The sequence below is a fragment of the Corvus kubaryi genome, unplaced genomic scaffold, assembly GCF_017639235.1.
Source record: "Corvus kubaryi isolate FWS band 111438036 unplaced genomic scaffold, C.kubaryi_AGA036_p1.0 37395, whole genome shotgun sequence".
Classification (NCBI taxonomy): Eukaryota; Metazoa; Chordata; class Aves; order Passeriformes; family Corvidae; genus Corvus; species Corvus kubaryi.
Window position 1 is genome coordinate 2,877,868 of NW_024581134.1, and position 20,638 is coordinate 2,898,505.

The 20,638-nt window shown below is 47.3% G+C and overlaps 1 protein-coding gene and 1 long non-coding RNA gene across 14 annotated transcripts in view; one reads left to right on the top strand and one right to left on the bottom strand.

The window, feature by feature from the left end:
* Positions 1-20,638, top strand: part of IL13RA2 (interleukin 13 receptor subunit alpha 2) — a 21,758-nt gene continuing 1,120 nt past the window's right edge. Inside the window, exons 1-8 of one of the 6 annotated variants that reach the window (XM_042039848.1) lie at positions 1-213; positions 9,359-9,506; positions 12,339-12,490; positions 14,569-14,722; positions 15,193-15,313; positions 16,939-17,123; positions 18,662-18,819; positions 19,608-19,952. In XM_042039848.1, the coding sequence (XP_041895782.1) occupies positions 9,428-9,506; positions 12,339-12,490; positions 14,569-14,722; positions 15,193-15,313; positions 16,939-17,123; positions 18,662-18,819; positions 19,608-19,937 (1,179 nt within the window). In that variant the 5' untranslated portion in view covers positions 1-213; positions 9,359-9,427 and the 3' untranslated portion in view covers positions 19,938-19,952. Of the gene's footprint in view, positions 214-1,388; positions 2,485-7,062; positions 7,609-7,647; positions 7,874-7,931; positions 9,507-12,338; positions 12,491-14,568; positions 14,723-15,192; positions 15,314-16,938; positions 17,124-18,661; positions 18,820-19,607; positions 19,953-20,393; positions 20,497-20,638 lie in introns of those variants that run through there. The other 5 variants (XM_042039851.1, XM_042039850.1, XM_042039849.1 and 2 more) reach the window with 5 other exon arrangements.
* LOC121670084 overlaps positions 10,750-20,638 on the bottom strand; it is a 22,888-nt gene continuing 12,999 nt past the window's right edge. For 7 of the 8 annotated variants that reach the window (XR_006018034.1, XR_006018031.1, XR_006018037.1 and 4 more), the window contains one exon: positions 20,167-20,254. This is a non-coding gene — a long non-coding RNA (uncharacterized LOC121670084). Of the gene's footprint in view, positions 13,587-20,166; positions 20,255-20,638 lie in introns of those variants that run through there. The other variant, XR_006018036.1, reaches the window with a different exon arrangement.

Sequence of the window (20,638 nt, forward strand, 5' to 3'; positions counted from 1 at the left end):
TGTCTGCTCTATTTCTTCTTGAGCATCCTACACACAGAACACTTTCAGGCTGCCTGGTCAGATGCAGCTGATTGAAGCTTACTCTCTAGGAACAGGAACATATGCAGGACTGGTTTTTTTCCGTTTTACTGTTACAGCTTTCTTTTTTTAAGAGCTAATAAGTATTTTGTCTTATACGTTACCTAGCTTAAAGGAAAATCCCAAAGTGTGATGGTAAGTTATAGCTACTTTATATTATGATTTTATTTTGAATGTGTGTGTGTGTTTGAAACTCAGCATAGCTGTTCAGTTGCAGTGCAGAATTTGGATTTATGCATACCATAATTTCTATATAACTTTGAGAGTTTTCCAGGACCTCTTTATTTTTAAGTTTATTTCAAGAACACACACTGACGTTTGTGTTCTTGAAATAACTTTGGTTGCATCTGCTCAGAGTGCAGGGTGTTTAAGCTGCAGATTTTCAGACAGCTGTGTATGTGTATCTGTGTTTACACTATTGTTGCACCAATATGTGTCTCATCCTTTTCAAGCCACATTCTGGCTGTTTTGAAATCCATCTTGTGGTCATTCCTAACTTAAGTATCTTCCTATACTTTTCCTTTTATGGGAAGATATAAACAGCTTTTCATATAGCTTACATTCTTTAGGCTTGTCCTAATCGAGCACTGGCTTGCTGATAAGAGCTGTCAGCAGATATCATGCTGTCCTGGTCAAGCATTTATTCTGGGCTAACACTTCTCTCTTAGGGGAGGTGTCAAAGATCTGCATCTGGAAAGAACAAATCCTTTCAGGATTTTTGGACTGTCTTTTTTTTTTTTTTTTTTTTTTTTTTTGGAATAATTTCTTCTCAGTTTGTTCACTGTCAGGCCAAACTGTACTTTTAATAAAACATTTCACAAAGCAGCTTTCAACATCAGTAAGTTGTTGATGTGAGCCATAAATGCTTGGGCTGCTGTTTGCATTGGTGATCCCTGGTCATCACACAGAACTGGGAAGGCACAGGAGAGCAGGCCAGGACTGCTACCCCCTCAGACTCCAGGAAAACCTCCTGCCCCCAGGGAAAATGCTATTTTATATGCCCAGGGTTGCAGCTCAGGGTTCAAGGACCAGTCTGTGAGGATGACCTGGACCTTGCCCTTTCTCCTGCATGTGCCAGCTGGCCAGTTCAGGCACTGACTCTGTGCCCATCCCTCTGGACCTGGCTGCCACATCCTGCTCACAGCAGCAAAGGCAGGATTAGATTCTGGCTGCAAGGTGCCCCAGGGCTCCCTGGCTGCATTGTTATTGGGATGGACCACTTCTCCCAGCTGGCCTGCCCGGGGTGCCTGGCTGTCCTGGTGTCCTTGTGGATGTCCTTTTCCTACAGTGGGGGTGATGGCTGCTTGGCCCCTGGCAGATCCTGCTCTGCCCAAGGCAGCAGCAGTGCTCCATCCCCATTGGAGACCAAGGCAGGAAGCAAAAAGGAAGAGACTGGGAATTGCCAGACTCCATGGCAGCCCAGGTCAGGGCGTTCAACTCTACAGAATATCTGTTTTTTCACTTATTACTCCCGCTGCACAGTGATTCCACTAGAGCACCTCTGCCAACATGTCTGCAAACTCGCTGATGCAAGGCATTGGATGGAGTTTAAAGGAGAAGGGAAGGGAGATTTATTTTGCATATCCCAAGGACTTGGAGGCTTGTGGAGAATAAATCAGTTTTAAAAGACAAGGCAGGGAAGCAGAAGCCAGGAAGTTACTCTCTCTTTAGGATGGCCTGAATGCTGAGTGGGAGCATTGGCTCCCTTTGCTGCCTGTGCCAGAGCCATCAGAGGCAGCTGATCCCTGCATGTCAGGAATGCTGCTTTGTTGCCTTCCCCATCCACACTCCCTGGGCCAATCTGCAGAGTGCTGCCCTGCTGCCAGCCTTGTTTTCACAGTTACTGTGACAGCACTTCAGGTGAAATGTTTCTGCTTTAATAACAACTCTCAACCTCTTATTTTATATGTCTGTCTAATTCTGGACCAACCTGAAAACAAGGCTGGAAGTACTTACCACTGGGAGTAAATACTTTTACCACAAAAGTAATTACTTTTGGGGGCAAATGCTGCTGGGATAAGATTGGTACAAGGCAGGGCAGGTGGCCAGTGGAGATGGTGAATGCCCACCAGCAGGATGTGGTGGAAGGAGGCTGGGCTGAGACCTGGGCATTCACCACAGGCAGAAGGTTGAGTGTGGCTCTGGCAGGAGAGTCCCAATGAGAAGTCAGCTCCTTCCAGGATTTAGCACTGGAGAAGAGATTGAAGGCCCGGCTGCCATCGGTCACGTCGCTCTGGCGACAAAACTGCTCTCATGGAAAGGCACCAGGCTCCTGGCACCGTGCTGCACTCAGGTTTTCAGCAGCAGGATGGCAGCCAGCCTGGGAGCTTGCTCTGCTCGCTCCAGTAACTGCAGCTCAGACTGCGTTCAGGATTGCACCAAGATTTAAGACTTCCGCCTTTCCAGGTAAGCTCAGTTTTGAAGTGGAGAGATTTTGGCCTTTCCTAAGGCAGCCTCTGGGCCAGGGGTGGGATCAGTTGTATCCACCATCCCCCGCAGCAGGCTGGTGGATTTGGTGGGAGGCAGCAAATGGAGGTTTTTCTAACTCTTAATGAGTGCCTGCATGGTCAGAGCCTGCTGCCCAGGAGGCTGTGGTTGGCTCCTGCCCAACCTGCAGGACAGGCAGGGGGAGATGGTGTGGGTGAGAACAATTTGTCTTTGGATGTTCTCTGCTCCACTGGGGCTCACAGCTCAACCTGTTTGGTACGAGGTGTTATTTCTGTCTGCTCTTGCCTGAAGAGCAGAAAGTGGTCCTGGAGCAGCCCTGGGCTTTCCTGCATGGGGTCAGCATCTCCCCCTGACTCTGGGCAGCACAGATCCGAGTCTGCAGGCAGGGAGGAACAGGAGCAACAGGGGAATGGCACCTTCCTGAGGAACAGGGATGCACAGCTCTTCCATGTAAGCCCTGTGTCCCCTGGCAGAGCCTGCCATAGCCACAGGACCCCACTGCACCCAGTGCTGATGGTGCTGGGACTGGCCAGGTCTGCCAAGAGCAGCCATGTGGCAGAGCTCTGTCTCCGGTACACGGCTCTTTGTCGCCCCTAAACTTTTTCTGGGAGCTGTGGCAGAGCCTCTCTGTTCTGGAGATAACTTTTAGCTTCTTTTACATCTCCCTCTGGATGTATTCATAACCCATTGCAGTTGTTGCTCTGCCAGCTTTGTGTCTTCATTTCAGTTTTTTTCTGTAATGCCCTGGTGCATTTAGCAGCAGAATTTGGGCCCTGGCATTCCAGGCTGTGCTCCTGATCCCCTTCCAGCCTCTCCCCAGCATGCCCTGCACACCCTCAGCCCCTGGAACCCTTTTTTGCTGCAGGCTGATTCCCAGGCATTGCTACACATACTGCTCAGCGCTGTCTAATTCCTCAGCCCTGCTTTGTAATTCTTTTCTACAAAAGTTTTACATGCTAGAGTACAGTCACCGAGTCCTTTATTAAACCTGACACTGTGCCATGACAAGAACTAAATTATTCTCGCAGTCTCTGCTAAACCCCCAGTCTAAGCCCAGTTGCATCAGAGGGAGAGTCAGAGCAAGTCCTCGTGTGAGCAAAGGGTACATGCAGGCTGTGGAAGAAATTGCTCCAGGAGTGAAAGATGACTCAGTGTGAAGGCAGAAGCCAGCAGGTTGTGGATCCTTCGGTGCTCCCAAGGTAGCAGACACACCACACAGAAACCATTTCATCAGGGATTGCAGGAAAATGTTGATGGATCTGTGTAAGGAGTGCCTCGTAGGCAGTGGGGAGGCTGCCACGGAGTCAGCTGAAAGGCAGAGGGAGTGTGTGATGCCTGACTTTGGGCTGGATGGGTCTTTCTGGGAACAACACTGATTACAGAAAGCAAAGATGTCAGTGGAGCCAGCTCCATGGCAGCTGCCTTGCTGGCTCACATGGCACAGGCACATTCAAACAGCTGCTGTCTCTTCTTAGGATGCTGTCTAAGCCAGGAGAGTAGCCATCAGCAAAGAAATACGGAAAACTGAGCTCTCCACGCACCAGAAAAATAAATATTGATACTGAGTATTGCTAGAGAGTCTGGATTCCTTCCATCATTTCCTGAAATCCCGTAACAGCCACAAGTGTTTAATTTATGAATGCAAAGAAGGGATTTTTTCCTTGCAACACTCAGTCTGTTGCCAATGCCCCGTGTTCCTTTTCCTGGCACTTGACCTTGTGGTGACATCCCCTTTCCAGTGCAATCCGTAACACTGCACTGGAGGCCACTGGTCTGCTTGGAATTACTGAGTCCTTTATCCCAGCGCCTTGGAAAGAGCTTGTTTAGTGCAAGTTTTGTAAAAGAGACTGATTTCCCTGAAACATGAGGCAGTTAAAAGGCTTTTACAAATCATCCATTTTCCACACCACTGGCAATTTCAAAACTATCCTTTTGGATCAAATGAAACATGCTATTTCACACCAAATGGTGTCTTCATAGCTGGAGCCTTTCAGTTGTTAACTTCAGTGATTAGAAAGCTGCTTCTAAACATGGAGGTTGCAAAGTTGAAAGCTTTTATTTTGAACTATCACATCCCAATATTTTAATCTAGCTTGACAATGGATTGCTTGACAGAACCAATTTAGCACAAATGGGATGAATATATCAAATATATTTTAACCAAAAAGGATTTGGCCCATTTTTTATATTTAGCTCCACTAATGGTCTTTGCCAACTGCTTTGCCATTTGCAATGAAATATTTCAGCAATGATGCTGCTGTTCCTTTATTTCCTCCAGCAGAAGCAGATTTTTACAGAAGAGCTTTTTAATTTCTGCATGCAGCTGCATATCTGTCATAGTCCAAGATCCCAGCTCAGGGGCTTCTCAGCTCTTTGAAATCTCTCATTCAGCCTGGTGGCACCTTCACAAGTTTGCATTCCCCTGGCTGTAGTGCTTTTATTAATCTTGCCCCAGAGAGCAGCTGTGAGGCTCTGGGAGCTGACCATGCTCTGGGAGGAGGAGGAAGCTCCTGTGAGATGGTTCTGAGCACACAGAGACTCCAGGAGTCACTCACCCAGCTGACAAATCCTAAAAAATCTCATTCATGAGCAAGCCAGATGAGTCACCCTTCAAATACTGTTGCAACAGGGAAGGCAGACAATCAAAGGGGAAACAGTACCTGTGGCTTTGCTCCTTGCTGTGCTCAGGGGAGTTTTGCTGCTGATACCAGGGGCCTCCAAGGACAGGTGGGCACGGGGGACACAGGGCAGGCTGAGCCCCGCCAGCAGTGATGCCACCAGGTTCTGCTCAGTGCACAGAGCTCTGGCAGGACACCCTCCCCATTGTGTGCAGGGCTTGCTGGTGAGCCAGAGCTGGCTTGGTTTTATTTTCTTCTTCTTCCATGAGCTTATCATCACCTTATGACGGATTTTTTTTTTGCAACTTAATCGCATTTACAGAACAGTTACTAAGATGCAAATCACCTGCCTGTCCCTGCCCAGACTTCGGGGCCCTGAGGCTCTGGTCCAGCACAGCCAGGGATTGTCCCTGCTTGTCTCACAGCTTGTTGGGACACTGCTCAAGCTCCAGTCAGTAAGGGTGGTACCAGCTAAGGTCTGAGTCCTGTGCAGAGGTGTGCCCTGGGCCACTGATGTCTCTCCCACCCACGGGCAGCGCCTCCCCTCAGCTTTGCTGGAATAGGGCATGGATCCCCTCTGGTGTGCCCTCAGCTGAGCTCCTCCAGGACCAGCTTGGAGGTTGCACCAACACTGGCAGGGGCAGGAACAGAGCAGGAACAGCAGGTACCAGCACAATGGCACAAGGAGAGGATGAGAAAAGCATCTGTTGTTCACAAAGGGAGTTGTTCTGAGCAGGAGGGTGGCCAGAGCAGCTGGACCAGCAGGCACTGCTCAGTGCAGACCTGCACTCTCCGCTCCTTCCTGGGTGCTCCAGCGCTGCTGGTTGTGGTGTGGAGTCCTATCGCTGCAAATCCCAGCTATGCATTTTTGTCCAATCTAATTTTCTCAGGAACTGAGCCTGTTCTAGCATTCGGGAACTGGCATTCACTCTGCTGGCAAATGCTTCTTATTTGTTCCAAACAATGTGTCCAGTGTGACCTTTTCTGCTTAAATAGCTTACACAACGAGAATACATTAATGCTCAATTCTAATCTTGCATAACTCTGAAAGCAAGGCCATACATTTACAAGCAGCAAGGGACTTTTTTTGCCATTCTTTGCACAAAGTAAGAAGGAAAAGCCAGCACTGTGCAATTCCAGTGAAGGGACAACTCACACATAACTCCCTTACCCCCAAAATTCACAGGGCTCTCAAGGAGAGAGTTTTAGCACTACACATTTCTGCATGTCTTCACACACACACAGAGACATGCAGAGGACAGCTGGCACCTGGAAAGGGGCCTCATCTTGCCTTTGCTGCTCCAAAACATTCTCATGGACTACGGCTGGGAAGGGATAACACATTCATTCAGGTCTCAAATCAAACAGCGATACCGTAAGACTTGTGCAGGTGCTTGGAGCACATTTTTCTTCCCAGCAAGAAGCACTCCTTCAGTTCCTGGTGCCATTTCTCATCTCCTTTGTATGGCTGAATTCTTTCTCAAGATGCCTAAATTTGGCCATGGGAAGAGTCAGCCTGAGCCACAGCCTGCTGCTTGTCAGGGCATGTGCACCACAGCTCTGCTCTTCCCGAAACATCCCCCTTGTCCCTCCTGGAGGGGAGCTGCTGCAGTCAAATTCCTTCAGCTCACAGGAGGCAACACAGCCATAACTGACTCGTGTGTTCCTGGCCATGACCTTGAATGGTCCTTAGAGCAGCAGGAACCATCAGATTCCTTTTTTCAGTAACAGATTTCTCACCTGGGATAAACCAGGTCTGGTTGAAGCACCCGCTCCTTGCAAGAGTTCTCCAGGCTGGGGCAAGGGAGGGCTTGCAGGGTGATGCAGGAAAGCAGGGGTGAAGTAAATGGTGGCAGGCAAGGCTGTAGAAGGCTCAGGGCTGATATGCCTGGCCACAGCAGAGGGGCGAGGGGAGGGATAATTCACTGTATTTCCTGCAGAGCCCCAGGAGCCAGGAGAGGCTGGATTTTCTCCAGAGCCAGCAAGCTTATGGGAAGGCTCTGTGGTGGGGATGGCCCTGGGGACCCCCAGGTAGAGCCACGTGGGCTGAGGCGATGATTGGGGCTGCAGTGAGTGGTGGGGCTGTGGGTGCCAGCTGCTGGGGACAGCTGTGTGCCTCCAGCAGAGAGCCTGCACTGGTTCTGCCATTTGGTTTTCATCTTAATTAATCACTTCAGTATTTCAAACATACCTTTGAACTTCTTGAGTACGTAACAGCAACAATTAACACCAGCACCTCATAAATCACGGCAATGTTCCTTCTGGTGCTTAATAAAGCCTCTGACCGTGTGGCCGATGCCGTTACATTGCAATGTGATTTCTGATCCCTGGGGAGAGCAGAGAGGAGTCTTTAAAAACCACAAGATTTCTGTGAAATACAAAGCTTTGAGCAGAGCAGACATGAAGCTGCTGAGGAGCCCTACACTCATGAGGTAGATGGGCTCCCATGCACTTAGAGGTCCAGGTAAGAGCACTTTGAAGGTTTTAAACCTCTCTGTGAAAGCCTTTGTTTATTTTTACTCGCCTTGTGAAACCCTATTAGTATATTCAAATAACTGTCCTGGAAATGAAAAGAAGCTTTCTGTGCTAACACTCACACACAGTGCTTGGATGCTGCTGCTCATCAGCTCCGAGTTAGAGCTGCTGCTTCTCCCAGCTCTGTAAGCTGCCTCTCCTTGTCACTGCATCCTTGGACCTTTCTGAAACACAGACTCACTGCCTACAGCCAGGTTTGTACTGACACAAGTTTTATGCCGTGTTTGATAGGTTAAAGAAGTAATTCCAGTAATTTTTTCTGACTACACGTTCTCATTTCACAGCAAAGCAGAAAAATTACTGGTATTGCTGAAATAATAATACTTATGTAATAAAGATACATACGTGATGGGTTTATGTGATGTAATAGTTAGAATTATGTGATGGACTGGGGGGATTTGATATTAATTTAAATTGAAAATTTGCTTTTAAAATTGTTGTGTATTTTTAGTTGCTGCTATGTGTTGCCAGCTAGAATTTCTGGTTTATTTTAAACACATACAGATACCCTGGCCAGCACAGCCTGTCTCCTCCTTTGGCTACCCTGAACCACTTTTTCCAGTGATGGAGGTTTTTTTTGGCTCCAATCCTCCAATCAGATTTCTAAAGATCCCTGCAACTTGAAGTTCTGTTGTTCAGCAGAGCCCCAATTTCACATTGTTGCATGGTAGCTGTGGGTGCTAAGGAGGAAGCAGCTGTGCCAGAGTCTGACCTGGGATTTCACCTACTTAAGCCAGGCTTGTATGGGCAATATAAAATGAATTTGTTTTCTGAATAGATCTCAGTGATAAATTGCATGCTCACATTGATCCTGCCAAGTTCTTACTCAAGTGGAGCTCGAGCATTGGCCTCAAGCTTCCAGGAAGATTAATGTCTATATCTATACCTATTTATGTACCTAGATCTGTATACATATACAATCTATAGATCTCTCTCATCCTCCATCTCTATGTAATCTATAACTACACCTGTATCTGTATGAAAAAAATTAAAACCCTGTCAGCATGTGCTTTCTGGCATGGGGAAGCTTGCTGAGCTGGGGTGTCTGTAGGCAGTAATTTCTACCCAGCTTCAGCATGAAATCTGAAAGAAGGAGTAGCCCCCTCCCTGGAAACTCTGCTCCTCTCCCTCTCAGTCCCCATCTTCCTTCCAGCAGACCTGCACAGGAATATAAATCTGTCCCCTTCAAATATTGCCATGACAACTAAGAAGAATTCTCAGAAGCATTCCTACCATTCCTACCAAGTCCTGGAACAGGAAAGGCAAAAGGTGGCGATAGCTGCATAAGATGTGTCTGCTTATTGGATAAGGCAAGGCTCAGGCATTCTGGTTTCTTTTTTTTTTTTTTTTTTAATGAAAATATCATTGGTCCAAGGCATTTCCCATGGCAGGGTGTCAGTCTCTTGGTTGAATCACTTTCCACAGAAGACGTGAGACAGAGGGGCTGGTGACTGGAGTACAGACTGACACACTTGTGGAGAGTGTACTTAGCTGGCCAGAAATTATTTCAAAGCCATGTGCCACCATCACCAAAAGTTGCAAAGAGAAGTCCTCTGGGAAATGATTAATCAGCCTTGGTAAACAAGTAAAGCCAGCTTATTGTCAGTGCTGAGCCTGCAGAGGGAACACCAGGGCCCCTCGGTGAGGCTGAAGCTGTGAACTCCGCTGTGTCTCCGCAGCCCCCTCGCACCCACGCTGCTGGACTGCTCTTCTGACCTGCACCTGGCCAGTGGAACCCCTGACCTCTGATGGCTCCCTGGAGGCTTCCCGTGCTCCCCGTGGCTCTGGTGTGGGGCTGGGTGTTGGCCTCCTCCTCCCCCACCACAGGTAAAACCCGGTGTGCTGTTGTGTCACTGCCTAACTCCTGCTTCGTGTTAACTTGGGCCCTTTGTGGAGCTTGTCCTTCAACCAAAACTTCTGTGTGTGTGCACTGCTGTGTGAGTGGCTGGTTTATAAACCTGTAATCCATTGTCTAAATATATTATGTGTTTAGTGGATGTTTTTCTGAGCGAATTTGAAAGGGGAAGAGACTGCCTTTGGTGCACAGCAAATACACTGTTTGATAGAGAGTTATCAAATATAAACTCTGCTCAGATACATAAATGCTCCTGGGCATGGTCCCTGCCACACAGACTGTGCTGGGTGTAAGAAACACAAGGCTTATTTGTACTTGGAGAATGATGCTTCTAAGACAATACTGCTCTTCAAGCTATCACTGCTGGCAATGGCACTTGAAGCACCCTTTGCTTCAAGCCCTTGAGCATCTCTTTGCTGCGCTGCACCTGCTGGCTCTTTTGGCCTCTGGCAGCTGGCACTTCGCACCCAGAGAGATGGTGAGCAGGTCTGGCCCTCCCTCCCTGCTGTAACCAGTGCGTGGTGCAGAGGTGAGAACTTGCCCAGGAGGCCACTGAGAGACTGCCTGTCTTGGCAGCCAGCACACACAGAAAGCTGCCAGCAACCCCCCTGCTGCCACGCTGAGCAGAGCAGGCTGCCTTTGAAATGGGTTTCAGAAAACATAAGTGTCACCTCCACCTCTCTGAGCAGCACAGGGAAGTGCAGACACAGAGGTGGAAGATAAGAGGGGGACACCTGGCAGGCTGCCATTTTTCCACTGGCAAAATAGGTGGAAATTTGCAAACCCCACATGCTGCTTGCACTGCCTCAGAGGGCATGGTGTGGACAGAGGTGGTGGGGGGCAGCTGGGGACAGGCAGGGGTTTGTCACCAAAGCAGTGATGTTGGTGACATCAGCGTGCCCAGCAGCCAGGAGGGGTGGCTGTGAGGGCAGTGGGTATCCCACAGCCAGCTCAGCATCACCTGACTCACCACCACAAACATCAGGGGGAAATGCTGTTAGTTTGGTTTTTTACAAGAAACATCCAGGAGCAACTTTTCTTCAAGACTGGATGATGGAATAGAGGATTTCTAGTCCTGTGTTCTGTATGGGTGATGTGAGAAGGTAATGCATTTTTGTGAGAATGAGAAACTGCAAGAGGCGGTGCTGACATTTAAAAAACAATCAAATCCCAGAATGCCAGCAACATCCCAAAAAGAAGCTTTTCTGTTCCCTCTGAAATCCAGTCAAAATTTATTTTGCAAGAGTTGCTGTTTACAATAACAATTCTTTTGAAAAAACACTGCTGTTTTGCTCAAGCTCAGGATGTAAATAAATTTCAGAGCATACTCATAGCCAGTCAGAAATTCCAGTTCTGACCAATCTAATCATCTCTTGACAGCTTATCACCTGGCTCATGACAAAGGCTAGCAGCTTTTTGCTTCCTTGTTTGCAGTGCTGTGAGGCTCAGCATTTAAACACTCAGGAGGAGCTTCCCAAGCACTTGCTCCAGTATCGTCCTAAATACATCTCCTACTTCACCATCTACTGTAGCAACAAATCTCCCATGGAGCTTCACATATGGGGGAAAGTGGGATTTTCAAATGGCTGCCCCAAGTGTGTTTTGTTTCATTTGAGAAAATTTCTGTAGAAGAAACATCCTCCAGCAATGTACCCTACAAACTTTTCAGGGAGTGTATTAAAGCTGGACTTATGTCGCCATATTCCACTGAAAAATATTCTTATGGTCTGCTTTCACCATGGGTTTATAAAAATAATAAAAGGGGAAAATGGTGTAAATCCTGATGAAGACATGAAAAAGGTGTTAGAGAAGCCAGTGATCTGGAGGCCAGATTCAAAGGGAGAATGGAGGTAGTGCTAGACTGATACTGACAGGAGATGGGCTCCAAATTCCTGGGAAATAAAGTGTATCATGCAGAAACCAAATGGACAATCTCACCTTTAGACAGTGGAGAAAAATGACCTTAGACATCAACAAAAGTTGACTTTGTTTCAGCTAATAAAACTGAGCAGCCAAACAGCTGTTGTTATGTGAATGACAACTCCATACAGAGCTAGACCATTAGGACACACCTTAGTATGGAATTCATCCACAATACTTACTTATTTATTGACATATATCAGCACCTTATATTCTTATAAAAGCCAGATCAACTGTAAAGGCACTTTTTGTGTAGTATTGGTAGATGTCCAAAATAAGAATTATTCTAATTCTCTGCTTTTTGCCCTTTTTTTTCCTGTTTTGTTTTTTTTTTTTTCCCAGTAATCTTTAATATACTTGAAAGGAATATTTAAAGCAATATGGATGATTTGTGTCTATAATGGTAAAGGAATAGAAATCCTCCTGACAGCATGCTTTGACCTGTCATCCTGCATTGGTGTGTGTGCTGAACACAATGTTTGCAGGGATAACTGTCCTGAAGGTTGGTAAATATCATGAGTTGAAGGTCAGCAAATAGAGGACATGAAAGGTCACCCCAGGACAGCAGTTTTGCTTAAAACATCTTGAAAGAGAGTGTCAAAAAGTGGCATTCTGTGTGCATTTTCAATGGTCCTCAAGTGTTTTCTCTGAGCACCAGTAAAACTGGTTTTTCGGGGGGTGGGTGGGAGCAGAGCTTGTGTGGTTTGTTGAGAACAGGGTATTCAACATCCAGGGCTGCAGCCAGCAGCACTTCCCTCCACATCCAGCAGCTGCATTTCAACAAATCATATCAACTTATCATATCAACAAATTTCATGACTGCTTTGTGTTTGTTTTCTTCACTTTGACACCCGGTTTTACCCTCTGCTTTGTTTTTAATGTAGTTGCTCCCCCACGAGACCTTCAGATCACTGACCCTGGGCTCCTGGGTTCTCTGGATGTAGAGTGGAAGCCTCCACCCCACGTACAAACCTTCAACGAATGCACGGTGAAATACAAGTTTGAATATCGCAACAGCGGGGACAGAGACTGGAAGGTAGGGCAAAGCATGAATTAGTCCTCCCAAACCAGGGCTATTGTTCTGCCTTTACTTCCTGCACAGGTTTATGTTTGCATTTCAAGGAGGAGTGGAACCAAAGCAGTTCCAGTTTTCCATGAAAAACCAGAATGTTTCAGTGGTTTGAATGGGAATGTGTTTTGAAATGTAACAGCAGCGGCAGCAGCCATGGAGCGGTTATTTCTGTCAGAGGGCTGGGTGTTTGCTGCCCAAAATATTTCAATAACATTCCTCACTGTAAAAGGAAAAAAAATTTACACTTTTCAAAAGCAGCTTTATGGGACTTGACCTGAGACAACAGATCCTTAGGGATGCAGAGTGGTGAACAAATAAAAGTGAAATTTCACTGATTATCCTAATGTTCCAACATTCCCTCTACCCAGAAGTGTGTTTTAAGTACCATTTGCTTCTCTCTTTTAGATATGGTTGACTCTAACTCAGCTCTTTAATAAAATTGTCAGTTTTCTCTCACTGGTGTGCAGCAGGGCAGTAGCAGGCACGGCACAGAAAGGGTTGTTGGAACATATTTTGTGAGTGCTTAGAAGATGAAAGCTGCTGCACACTTAGGAAGGTAAATGGAATGGGGAGAGGAGAAACTCAGCAGTGGGAGCTGTTTGGTTGGCACAAGGTACTGAGGAAAAATATGCCGAGGATCTTGCCCAACAACCTAAAATACAGACTGGTATCCTGAAAGAAAAAAGGGATTTTTTTGTACAATCCTAAGGCAGGAGTGCTAGAGGGCTTGCCAGCTCAAGAGACCAGGAAGAGAGAAGGAGCAATCCATCAGGCTGGCAGTGCTGTGGAGCCCAGCTGCTTGCTGGAACAGCTCATCTGCTTCACCTGCCTGAGTCAGCAAAGCCAAGGCTGCCAGGCCGTGCTCAGCCACCACAGAAATGGGGTTAGCCCCAGCCATCCCATGGGAGCCTGCAGAGGTGGAAAGTCCAGTTGCAGCCGTGCATTGCAAATGCAAGGGCGTGGAAAGGGGCCCTTGGGCCTGATGTTGGTCATGATGCAGCTCACACTCCCAGATATGCAGCAGGGTGTGTCTGTGCAGATTCCTCCAGGATGATTTTAACTGCAATTTGAAAGAAAGGCATACACTGTTTCAAAAAACACATCAGAATTCCTGAAATCATGGGTAATAAAAGTTTCTTATATGAGGCAGACGTACAGACTAGAACAAAATCACCTCTGACACCTTGCCAAAATCTTGACCTCAGATAAGGTCATGAAGAGCGGTCAGGCTGAAGAAAATCCACTGGACATCGGCAGAAGCAAACATTGATATCTGTTAGAAATACCTGGCTCAAGACAGCTCTCACACTTGGGGAGTGCTGAGGGCAGCCTGACTGTGGGCTGTGCCAGTGCTGTTCCCCCTGCAGTACATGGATGCATTTTATGGCACAGATGCATTTTACAGCATGTTACCTCAGTCCTATGTGGGCTAACACAACACTTTGTCTCATCACTTGTTGTAAATCTCTGTCAACTTTGTTTTCCTTGCATTAAGTGATGGGGAGTAAGTCTGAGGAAAAAAAAAATAGCAAAACCCTCATAGGGGGTGCTCAGAAAGTCCCACAAAAGGCTGAGCCCGGTGGTACACAGTGGTGGGGGAGCCCTTACTGCCCTGCCTGGCTGCTGGTCCACCCTTGCAGGGTGTGGCTGTGATTCCCACAAGAACCAGCCTTACAAGACTCATTGTTCCTTCTGTTTCTGATTATCTCACACCATAAACAAATGCCTTTTATCTGGGTTTGTGGTGGTATCCTCCTCAGGTGGTCCACAGTGCTCCTGCTGGGGGTCCCATTAACCAGCCTGCTCTGCCTTGTCATTGCTGTGTCCTGTGGGGTGAAGGGACTCACAGCCAGCAAGGCTGGGCACAGCAGGTGTAAATTAGTGCTGGAGGAGCACTGGGCAAGTGAGGCAGGACAGAAATGTAAAGAGACAATAAAGCACACCAATGAGACTATTTGCAGCTGGAGCAAGAGCAAGGGTACCTAATTCTGCAGCCCACTTAGCGACAGAAGAGGTGCTTAAAAAGTCTGTCTTTCAACCAGGTTATTTTTACTAGGAAGCTAAAATTCAGAGTTGGATTTGACCTCAGCAGGACCGCTGAAGTGAGGCTGCAGACACTGCTCAAAGGGTGGTGTACAGATGACGTGGAAGTGCAAAGTGACTGGATTTATGCCACCTTTCAGGTCCCACCACAAGGTTAGGAGCAGTCTGGGGTACCTGGCGCAGTTCTGTGCTTTGCATGAGCCTGTTGCATGAAACAATGCTGGCTTGAGGGTTCCTGGATGGATAAGTCATTGCAGGGCTTGCTGATGTTTAAGGCACCAGAGCGGGTCTGCTACCAAAGGCTGTGGTTGTGGTTACTGGATACTTGGGGCTCCTTTCCCTCTGCCTGTGCCCAGACTCTGCTCAGCTGCCCTGCAAGAGCTCCACCACTGAATGAAAGGGTCAGTTAAGCATCTTTCTGCTCTAAGATGGACTGGCTTTTATGAGGAACAGAGCACTTGGCAGTAAAACTAATAGTTCTGACTGGCAGCCTTTTCTTCTCCTCTCTTTTCATTTCCTATCTTTCACTGCAGCACACGGTTGTTCAAAGGCAAAAAAATTATATTTTGCTTGGTCTGACTGGTACATTGTTAAACAGTGATTATTTCCTTCTCATCTGACAGGAAAACTGGAATCAGAGGTCCAGAATTTCCACTGCATCTATCATGACTGGGAATACCTGAAGTGCAGCTGGCAGCCAGGTCTCCTCACACCTCATGGCGTACATTATGGGCTGTATTATTGGTAGGTAACAGCAAAATAGGAAAACATCCAGGCAGCAACCAAGTGAACCACTCAGAGTACAAAAATGACCCAGTAAATATGCTTTTATGGCTGGCAATGCTATTGCCCAATTCACCCAGAATGAGCTGAAATAAAGTCCCAAGCCACACATGCCTTCTGGCAAGAAAACACCAAATCCTTTCTCACTTTCTTAAAATCAGGCTTCTGCTGACTTTTGCCAGGAAATGCCTTCTCACTTCCTCCTTTCCTTTTATTCATCCCCCTGAGGTGTTTACTGCATGTTGTCCAGCATAAAGATTTGTGCTTTCTCTTTGCTGAATACACCTGGATAGTTCTGGCTGCACATTTCCCATGATCACACTGCTTATATCTCAATAGGACAGGATTTAGCAGGAGGCTACCAAGCTCAGTGAGCCCTAGATACAGAGTGGAGCTTCTCAGCAACTTGGATTTTTAGTGTTCAAATATGTTTTCATAGCCTCAGCACATCTTATACAAGCAAACATGCTGCCACAAGGTAATAATAATAATAACACATATTTCTCAGCTGTTTCTTTTAAACTGGTGCCTAGATTCTGTTCTGTAGGAAAATCATAGCTAGAATTAGTGGTTTGGGCCAAAGTAAATACTGTATTTGTGCTTCAGCTCCTATGATATTTTGGAAAGGATGACTTAGACTGGGTTTCATGCCACTGGGCTACGTGAAGAAAAGCATAGCTGCATTTTAAAGAGGTTCCACGTAACTCTTGGAAGTAGTCTTCAAAGCAGAAGCACTGATTCAAAACCATTTTGCTAACTGCAAAGATCTGCTTGAAGGAAACCATGGAAATGCATGATTCATACCTAAAAGAAAAACAAACACTAAAAAACTCCAACCTGTATTTAATTGCCTTCAATAAAACCAGGCATCTGGATCTGGGTCCCATTTCATCCCAAGATTGCGTGGACACCAACGGCATCCTTTGATCCCTGTGAGCAACTTTTTATTGTACTAGAACATGAAGTTTTCCCCCCAAACATAATGTGCTCTGCAGGGAGACTTTCGTTAGGTCTGGAGTACAGGGGCCAGATTCAGCCCTGCCTTGAGGGCATAAACTAGCAGGAATCTTAAAATTTAATATGAAACACCAGTCAGTATTTCCAGGAGGGAGCCAGCAGCTCAGCTTTGGGGAGTGGCCCCCAAAGGCAGTACATTCATGGCACACATCACCTGCCTGAAAACATTTCATTTTGGCTTGGGAGGGCACCTTTCTGCAACTCCAGAGTCTGTGACTGATGGAGCAGGAAGGGCCCTAGGGGAGGATGACTGTCTCCATGAGCAGAGGCCAGATTCTTCCCTGGCTCCAGTCACACAGTGGGACCTCTTGTGCTACAGGAATGGACTTGAGGAGAGCCTGACACAGCCTACAAACCAGCCTGGGAAGCTGTCTGTGCATGTTAATTTTGTGTTTTCTCCACACTTTAGCCATAGCAGGAGTCCAGGTGCTGATCCACAGCTCTGTGCTTTGGACAAAGGGTGGGATATGGGCAATACTCGAGGCTTAGGTCCAATCTTACAAAAAAACTCTTTACCCAAGTAGTAAATTGCCCTGGTTATTTTTTTCTGTTTCCCTCTCCACTGCTAGGTACGAGGGGCTGGACCATGTGGTGCAGTGCGATCACTACATCCAGGATCGCGGCGTGAACGTCGGCTGCGTGCTGAGAAACCTCAGCCAGGCAGAATACCAGGATCTGAACATTTGTGTCAATGGTTCAGCAGCAGCCACCCTGCTACGGCCACTGTACACCACCCTTCGCCTTCACAACCTCGGTAATGACAGCAGGGAAGCAACAGGGGACCCTTGTGGCCACCACAAACCCCAGGCCCACCTCCTGCATTAGGGGTCTCAAATAAATGTGTGCTTTTGTAGGTGGGTGGTTGGAATGTGTGCATTTCCCCCAGGGAAGGGGCTGTGGCATGTGCCAAACAGGACTTTAGCTTCCAAGAGTGTTTGTGGGCAAGCAACACCACCCAGCACAACCCTGGAGGGTCAGTGGGTGCCTCCAAGTGCTGCATTTGGCAGCTGGACAACTGGACATATAAATGGCCTGGTGGGCATACAGCAGGGCAGCTATGGGGTTTTGGCTCTAGTAGCAAGGTCATAGAGATATCTTCATTTACTGCTGATGGAATTGAAACCACTGCTCCACTCCTCACAAGCACAGGAGAGATCTTTAGGCTTTGCTGTTCAAACCAAGCTAAGGTCTGGGGTGAGCTGAGTGCAAAGTGTGATGGGGTCTGTCAGAGCAGAGATGGATTTCAAACCCATGAGAGACAGGGAAAGAGAGTGATGCCTGAGATGGCCACCTAAAAATAGAAACTAGACAAGAATAAGGGAAGAAAGGTAGGTATTGATTTGAAGGGCCTTCAAAGGTGCACCCTGGGCAGTCAAAAGGCTACACCCAAGACAGACCCCAGGTCACGAGTTCTTCCAAATTTTATAAGTTTGGTCCATTTGCACGTCAGGATCAATTCTCCAATTACAACCCCAGTTAATGACATAACTACCCCAAGTTTGCCTTCCTCGTCAGAGGCCTTAGTTTACATATTTTGGGGCCTGGGACAATCTAAGTATCCCTGGAGAGCAAATCTAGAGTGGCTTTTTATGTCTAACCAGCATGAGAGAACAGCAGCTAACAGACCACAAGAAACTTCAGAGTTACACACGAAGCAGTACAGGATTTGAAAAATATAAAAGTTAAACCCTAAGGCATCAGGAGCAAGGCACAGCGTGATGTGCAAACATTACATGTACATGGGCTTTATTATAGACACCATGCTGGTGCATTTGCCTACAAGCCAGAAGGAAAAATAGCCAGTCCTCCAGCTAAACCACTGGGCTAATGAGCAGGATTTCTGAATTCCATTAATGCTGCCACGTGCTTCGTGTGTGGCTTTGGGCGTCTGACACAAACCAGAGTGTTTTCTGGGATGCAGAGAGTGTGAGATCAGCAGTGCAGTGGAGTGACACTGCAGGGGCCGAGGCTGCCCCAGCAGCACAGGGAGGGCTGGCGGCTGCGAGGGGAACGTGCCGAGCACAGTGCTCACAGCCCTGTGCTTCAAATCCCCTGCACTGCAGCCCAGAGCAAGGACCTCATCCAGCCTGGGTGTCAAGTTAAAATAAATAATCCACCCTCCAGACTCTGTGGTATCTTGCTATTCCAGCATCGTGGCTCAGAGCCAGGAGAGCTCAGAAACCCCGTCAACGGGGAAAAGGGACAGAGGCTGGCGGTGATGAACTGAAGCCTTTCCACCAGGAGCTGTCTGAGAGCACCTCCTGACCGCCTCTCTTTTTTCTCCCCTCCTAGCAAAGCCCTCAGCCCCGAAGCAGCTGGTGGTTTCCATGTCTGCAGCTGAGGAGCTCCTCGTGGCCTGGAGCCCACCGGGAGGGAGAATGCCGTCACACTGCCTGGAGTACGAGGTGCAGGTGGCAGAAGATGTGGGAGAAGCCACGGCTGCCTGGGCGGTAGGGACAGCACCCAGAGTGCCCCAGGGAGGGGAAGGGGCGGTGGGGAGGCACAGGCTGCAGCAGGGTGTGGGTTACCCTGGGCACTGACTGTGCACAGCCCCGGCCGGCACTGCCGGTGGAAATCACTGACCGGCTGCTGCACTGCACATGTTCCTCCTTAACCCCCTTAACCTCCAGCTTCAGCTTTGCTTTAGCAGTAACAGATCCCAGCAGGAGGCTCCAAGTGAGCATTTCCTCATACCTCCTGCCTGTTTTCTCAGAAAACTGTCATTGAAGAAATTTAAAGGTTGCTGTGGCTTGTTTCCCTGAATAGGGTGGCACAACTTGAACCAAGGAAACTATAATTCTAATCTCCCAAAAGGAGTGGCCCGGGGCAGAACACATCTTTTATGCATGGTGCTTTCTTCTTGTGAATGATCCAGGTGCAGTTTGGACGGCAGAAATGAAAAGGACTAATTAATCATAGGGGACATACCTTTTTTAATTGTTGTATTTCACTCATGAATCACCTTAGGTAATTAAAAGATTATTCCATAAATTAACAGGCATAAATGGCAACATACATGATGACACCTCCAGAAATTATTTTCAGTAGATTTGTCTTCATAGTCATGTTATTTACATTAGCTTGTACAAAACTATTATGAAATCATTTAAAAGTGCCAAAAGATAATCCAAATGTTTGCAGAGCCTGGACAGTGTTCAGGAACATCGGGCCACACCAGACAGATCCTGATTGTGACACGTACTTCTGTGATATTTCTTCTTTTTGTTTTGTTCCTCAGTTTGTGTCGACCCAAATGGAAACTGCTTTAACGATTTCCAGAGCAAACCAAAGCCACGTTTCATGTGTTCGTGTCAGGGGGAGAACAAACATTTTTTGTGCTGACCAGGGCTTTTGGAGTGAATGGACACAGGATTGTTTCTCTGGTATGGAGCACAAAGTAAACCGTGTTTCTTCTACATCCTTTATAAAACCTGTTTGGGTGCAAGTGCTGATGGCTGCCATGGCATCTGCTGGTGTCCAGCACTGGAGGGGGGATGCTGCCTTAGTTACACCTTCAGCCTCCTCCAGCACAGCCATTCCTACAGCTTTGCATCTCCAGTGCAGTTAGCAGGCAAGCCCCAAAATATTAATGCTTCTGCAGCAGCACCTTTCCCTGCTGCATGGGGACAGCTGGGGTGGAGGAGCGACTGCTGAGCAAGAGAGGGCACGGGGTACTTGCAGTATCTCCACAGGGCATCCTGCTGCCTGTCCTGCACCACAGATCAGCTCCTTTGAGCCCTGTAGGCTGTCTTGGGCTGTCCTTGTGTGCACTGGTTCTGGTGCAAGATGCAGAAGGCAGGGGAGAGGCACATAGCAGTGACTGCATCTATTTGCAGGAGATACATGACCCTGAAGGAGGATGTTAGCCCACCCAGTAGCATATACCTGTATCAAACAAACAAATGAACAAGTAAATAAAAACATGTAGGGTAATGTGGACACGATGAGATCTGAGCCCAAGCTTTGTAGGAGGTAATACAATCACTTCTAACATCTTCTTACTTCCTGTCATTTATCTTTGCAGTGTCCAGAAAAGAGGACAAGCAGCTATTTATCCTCATTCCAGTCATCCCGAGTTTGTCAATTAGCCTCATAGTATTTATGTTGATTGGCCAGTGCAAGAAAAGGTAAGCACCAAGGCAGCCTGTCGAAGCCATGTGCTTTTATGTTGGTGTCTGTAACTATTTATAACTGCAGTTATAACTGAAACATCACACTAAGTGTCTAAGGGCCAAACATTAATAGATGCTCTAAGACTGGACACCAAAC